The 6,646-nt window shown below is 26.0% G+C and overlaps 1 protein-coding gene across 1 annotated transcript; it reads left to right on the top strand.

Moving 5' to 3' along the window:
* The first annotated feature begins 259 nt into the window (after positions 1 to 259).
* Positions 260 to 5,928, top strand: LOC113369400 (mannosyl-oligosaccharide glucosidase GCS1-like). Its single transcript, XM_026610157.1, has 10 exons — positions 260 to 513; positions 718 to 951; positions 1,081 to 1,419; positions 1,615 to 1,786; positions 3,681 to 3,841; positions 3,925 to 4,106; positions 4,258 to 4,413; positions 4,470 to 4,618; positions 5,193 to 5,362; positions 5,809 to 5,928. The coding sequence occupies exons 1-10, from the start codon at positions 511 to 513 to the stop codon at positions 5,926 to 5,928; spliced, it is 1,686 nt and encodes a 561-aa protein (XP_026465942.1). The 5' UTR covers positions 260 to 510.
* The last annotated feature ends 718 nt before the right edge of the window (positions 5,929 to 6,646 follow it).

Below are 6,646 nucleotides of genomic sequence, written 5' to 3'. Positions count from 1 at the left end.
TAAAATTCATAAATATATAATCTTGAAATGTTTTCTAATTTTGACATTTGAATTGGGCGCCATTTTTCTGATGTTCTGTTGAAATTCAACAATAAAATTTGGCGGCATACTGATGCTAAAAAGTATAGAAATTACAATTATATAAATAAATTACAACATAATTACTATATTATTTCCTTGTTTTATAATTTATTATTATAAGATAAAATCAAACAGTTAAAAAAATCTCATTTTTCTCTTTACGTGGACTGTCAAGTCAAAGTGCTACTACTGTCAAATCAATGTCTAAAATATTGTAAAATAAAGAAATAAATATGTATATTAAATAATATAAATGCAATAAGTGCATTTTTTAACTTAAAACGCACAGATAAAATAATATTTATAACGTATATGTTACTAAATGAAATTTGCGGCTTTTTAGTGCCCTAACCTCAAAATTTGTGCAGATTCTAAATGAACCAAATATTCTGTGATAAAATCATATTCTTTATGTATTAATTACTAAAAATGGTAAATTATGAGTTTATTCCATATATATACATTTATAGTTTAAGTTTTACTGCATAGCTCATATTAATATTGATTTTACTAAAAGCCTCCTTTTAAAAAAATATTTACTTAATATTGCGTTTTCACACACACACACACACACACACATATATATATATATATATATATATGTATATGAGTTTTTGATAAATCTGTTTTATCCAGACCAGGCAACGCAAAAACAAGCCCCCAGTTGTGGAAAAAGCAGAGGTATCTCGAAATGGAAATAATTCTAATACACCAAAAAATGCTACAAAGAAAGCTGCAAGCAATAATAAAGTTACAGACATGTCGAAATGGAAAACTTTAGTCGGATGCATTTGCTTACTTGTAGCCTTAGGATTTGGTTACATGGGTTATTTGGAGACTAGGGTTAATACTCCTTTTGATGACCAAAAGGTAACATATAAATGACTATTTTTACACCCAACCAGCAATTAAATAAATACAAAAGTTTACATAACCTAACACGTTTTACAATTAATCTAATAAAACAAATAAATAATTAGTTATTTATCCTTTACCCAGATGGTGCCTCCTCCAGACCGTCAAGACATGCAGCGTTTTTGGGGCAGCTACAGACCAGGTGCCTACTTCGGTTTAAAAACAAGAGATCCGTTATCTTTAGTAACCGGACTTATGTGGTATTTTCCACAACGGTTACGTCCTGGAGGCGATGGTGTCAGACATTGGTGTGAGCAGAGTGATGAATTAGCCAGGTACGGCTGGTTGCAGCACGATGGCAGGAATTTTGGGTATCAGGAAATCATTGATGGGCAGTTTGAATTTAAGACTTCTTTTGTGAAGATGCCTGATTTGGGGACACGAGGAGGGGTTTGGACAGCTAGGGTATCTGTTGATAGCAAGGTAATAAAATAATAAGCTTGATAAGAGCCTGAAATAATATTTATTATTATTTATATAAATAAATATTTGTAGGCAATAAAATTATTAGCATTATACTTGAAATTAGTTTTAAATGTTATTAAAAATATTTTACAATGGTGATAAATAGTTAATAGGAAGTATTTAATACAATTATAATTTTTATATTTATTTTAGAGACCTACACAAGAAGAAGTGTCTTTAATTTGGTATACAGCTCTTGATGAACGAGACACAAAAGGTTCAAGTGAAATTAAAACATACTCAGCAAGAAAATCTCTTATAACAGGAATGCAGGGTTATACAAAAGGACTCGGAGAGTTTACAATATCTCTATATAACCATACAGGTAAATATTTAATCCAAAATTCAAAATAACTAATTAACACATTCAATTGATTACAATTACAACAATGAGCTGACTTTTATAAATCAAAAACATAAACTATTATGTACTGAAATAATAAAAAATTACACTCATTTACAATTATCAGTCAGTTTTTCTTAAATTAATAATTTGAAGAATTATTTTCATAATATTAATTTTTTTCTATATACAATTAATATATTAATATCTTTCTTTATATGTGATTGCTCATCTGCTCTATCTGATCCACTTGCATTTTTATTTAATCTATCATTGTATACAAACACTTTTCCAAATTGTTGGCAAATTGCACGATTAGTACCAACTTTTAACAAGGTGATACATCAAACATTACTAATTAAGGCCGATATCACTATTATCAAACTTTGCTAAGGTATTTGAAAAAAATATTTATAGAGAACTAATTCCTTCTGTTAAATCTTTAATTTCTACTAATCAACATGGATTCATGCCTGCCCGTTCTACAAAAACAAATTTAATCTGTATTAAACAATATATAGCTGAGAATCTTGACACTAATGGATAAGTTGATGTCATTTACACTGACTTCAGTAAAGCTTTTGACAAAATTGATCATAACATTCATCTTACTAAATTATCTAAGATTGGTCTTAATTCTTCACTTATTTAATTTTTCAAGAGTTATCTTCATAATCATAAACAGTTTGTCTATCTTACTGGATTCTTGGGCAATATTGAAATTATCAGTTCAGGTGTTCCTCAGGGATCCATTCTTGGTCCACTAATTTTTATTATTTTTATTAATGACATACCTAAGATTATTAGCTGTCCTAAACCATACCTAACATACCTAAGATTATTACAGTCTTAACTTGACTTTTTCCACTTTTGGTGTGTCAATAACAAATTACATTTAAATATATTAAAGTGCAAGTCCCAATACATTTTGATTATAAAATTTCTAACACCAGCATTGATAGATGTAATAAAATATCAGACTTGGGAGTTTTATTTGATTCTGGTCTGTTTTTCACAGATCATATAACTGATATTTGTAATAGAGCACATAAATCTTTAGGTTTGATGCTGAGAAATTGTAAACAGTTCAATTCAAATAAAGCACTTCTTTGCCTGTACTATTCTTATGTACGTTCAAAATTAGAATATGGTTGAATCATTTGGTATCCTCATCAAATCAACAACTCTGATGCGATAGAGAAGATTCAACGAAAATTTCTGAAACATCTTATTATAAAACATATAAAATTTACCCTGAACGTGGCTTTGACCACAACACTTTACTAAAAGAAATGAAAGTATTTCTTCTCTTGCCTCACGTCGATTTATCTGTACAATCATGTTCTTATTTAAACTTTGCAATAATTCTATTGACTGCCCTCTTATTCTTAACCAACTATCCTTTAATTCACAATTATTTTTCAATTACCCTACTCCTAAATTTAATTTTCTCTTAAATTGGACTATTTTACTTATGTCCTCTAACTTTAACTTAATTAATAATGAAATAGATATTCACAACACTTCACCTAATCAAATAATCTCCATCTGCACAAGTTAACCTTTTTATTTTCTTTTATAATATCTTATTATTTTATCTCATTCTGTATATAAATATTATTGATACATTCTGCATTATATGTAATTTTATGTCAAGTATTTTATGTTAATAACTATATATTGTAATTTTGTATATATTTTAATTGCTATTCATTATGTAAAGTAATTGTATTTTTGAGTCCTCTTAGAAGAAATCTGTGGGCTATATATTTAAAAATAAATAAATATAAATTATTACTAACATAATAACAAATTTTATTTTTTAACACTTATTAGTCAGTTTTTCTTCAATGATTTAATTTTCTTTTACATTAAGGTACTATAATACACGAATCCTACCTGAGCACCATTACTCCTGGTTTGCATGTTCTGCGAGATACTCTGATGACCGGTTTACGTCTGGTTACTGACAGAAATAATAAACAAAAAAAATTCATTGCTTTGGCTGGTGAATTGTTAGAAGAACCTGAAGGAATGGTATGTTATAAACAATTATATGTATTATCAAATAAGTTATATTAATGGTGCTTTACTTTTACTCTCTCAATTATTATTTTAAGGTGGATCCAAATTTTATAGCAACTCAAATAACTGTTCGGACCCCATTTGAATTTGATGTTGTTTTTGAGACCGATGAAGTAGAAAATAATTTAAAAGGTGAAGAATATACAAAAGTGCTTGAGGAGCATAGAAAGAAATTTGAGGACAAGTTTGAAGATTTATTTGGACTTAAAAAGAAAGGGTAAGCAAATATTAATTCTTTAAAAAATAATATATTCAGTAAATAGAAATACTATTGAATTTGGAACATAATAACTAAAACTCAAATTAATGTTAAATAGTGTTTTAAAACTTAATTAAGTCTATAAATCTATTTTTTATATTTATTTTAGCTTCTCAGAGAAACAAATATCATTTGCACAAGCAAGCTTAGCGAACATGATAGGTTCTGTTGGATATTTTTATGGATCATCTAAAGTTAAAAGCGAATATACTAAAGAACCTGTGCCTTATTGGAAAGCTCCGTTGTATACTGGAGTACCTTCTAGGTAATAGAAATACACATATAATTTATTATATATATAACTTATTATATATTGTAAAGGAGTTTCTTTCCTCGTGGCTTTCTATGGGATGAAGGATTTCACAATCTTTTAATATCGACTTGGGATTTAGATATATCTCTGGATATCATGGAACATTGGTTTGATTTAATGAATGTTGAAGGATGGATACCTCGAGAGCAGATTCTAGGTATATTGTTAAAGATATAATATATAAAACACAATAACCATAGATTTTTCTTTTTAAAATTATTTTAAATCTCTTCTAAATTAATGAGATTTAATAAATAATTTATTAAAGACTATATCTATATCTATATCTTTATAAAGATTTAATAAATAATTTTGTCTTTTTCAGTAAAATTATATTAAAATCTCAATTAAGACTTTTCTTTATTAAATAATTTATTAAAGAGTAATGGTATATAATATTAACTAATTTGTTTTTTATTAAAATAGTATTTAAATTAAGAAAAAAAAAAAAATTAAACTTAAAAAAATAGATTATATTTTCATGAATAATATTAAATTACTAAAAATAATATAATATAGCTATATGTTTTTGTTATTAAAATAATATTTAAATCTCACATTAGATTATTATTTAATAAATAATTAATTATTAAAGTCTGAAGATATATAATATAGCTACATATTTAGATTTTACTTAAAATTGTATTCAATTTATTATTGATTAATAATCTATGATAAGGTTGATTCAAATTCCAAATAACATTTTTTCAATAAATTTGTTTTTTTTCTAGGATCTGAAGCCCTAAGCAAAGTCCCTGATGAATTTGTAACACAACGTAACACCAATGCAAATCCTCCAACATTCTTTTTAACTTTAAAATCTATTTTGGAAAATTATTCAGAAAAATTAATAGAGGATTCAAGATTGCAACGATTGGAGAGATTATATCCACGATTACAGGTATTGAATATTCTTATATTATTAATATATATATGAAAAATATAATTTTATTTTAATTAATATAGCAAGGCTTGATTTTTTATAATGTTTTTATTCTGCGATCTGTTTATACAAAATTATGAGTTAAAAATATACATGGAAAAGAAAAATTCTTATTAGATATTAGTATAAAATATCACTAGATAATTTACTATTAGTATAAAATATAATAAAAACAAAAAGCCAAAAATAACGTAAATTTATAGATGTGGGTGTTGAATATATTAAAATTAAATACATATACATACATACATACAAACACAACAATACATATTAAATATGTAAAATATAATAAACAAATATAATGAAAAGAAAATAATATAATAAATCAGATCTGTGGGTAACATGGGTTTAGATATATAAAAAACAATTACTAAACTAATAATAATAAACAATTATCATCACAGGCTTGGTTCAATTGGTTCAACACAACCCAAAAAGGTGAAATGAGTGGCTCTTATCGCTGGAGAGGTCGAGACTCAAACACTAGGAAAGAACTGAACCCGAAGACTCTCACATCAGGTTAAAGAATACAAATAAATTTTTGCATATATATTTGTAGACAATCTACTACATTTTAAGACAATTTATAAGATTTTCAGATGATTTACAACATTTTCAGGCAATTACAATTTTTTAGACAATTTACAACATTTTCAGACAATGTACAAAATTTAACGACATCTTTACTAAATTTTTAGATAAACTACAACATTTATAGATATTTTATCAAATTTTAAACAATTTACAGCAATTTAGTTGATTTATGACATTTCAGATAATTTTCATCTTTTTTGGACAATCTACAACATTTTTAGACAATCGACAACATTTTCAGAATACTAACAACGTTAGAACAATCTCTACAACATATATCAATATTTTATAATATTTGCAGATAGTGTACAAACATTTGGTGAAAGGTTACCAAATTTTTAGACAATCTACAACATTTTCAGACAATTTACAATATCTTTAGACAATTACAACATTTTCAGATAATTACAACATTTTTAGATAATTTACAATATTTCATATACTCTACAACTTTTTAGACAATTGGCAAGATTTTAGACAATTTACAACATTTTCAGACAATCTACAACATTTTTAGATAATTTACAACATTTTCAGTAAAAATACAACATTTTAGATACTTCTACAACATTTTCAGACAATTTGGAACATTTTCAGACAATTTGGAACATTCTCAGACAATTTGGAACATTTTCAGACAATTTGCGA

Source organism: Ctenocephalides felis, unplaced genomic scaffold (genome assembly GCF_003426905.1).
Source record: "Ctenocephalides felis isolate EL2017-DRISC unplaced genomic scaffold, ASM342690v1 CF-g0.4_SCAFFOLD_01320, whole genome shotgun sequence".
Classification (NCBI taxonomy): domain Eukaryota; kingdom Metazoa; phylum Arthropoda; class Insecta; order Siphonaptera; family Pulicidae; genus Ctenocephalides; species Ctenocephalides felis.
Note: the sequence above shows the minus strand (reverse complement) of the source record. Positions and strands in the feature narration are given on the sequence as shown.

Bases quoted from the DNA above. Each gene is read 5' to 3' on its own strand.
- LOC113369400 (XM_026610157.1), top strand. The intron at 952-1,080 runs GTAACATATAAA...TCCTTTACCCAG, and splicing joins CTCCTTTTGATGACCAAAAG to ATGGTGCCTCCTCCAGACCG. The intron at 5,363-5,808 runs GTATTGAATATT...TTATCATCACAG, and splicing joins GATTATATCCACGATTACAG to GCTTGGTTCAATTGGTTCAA.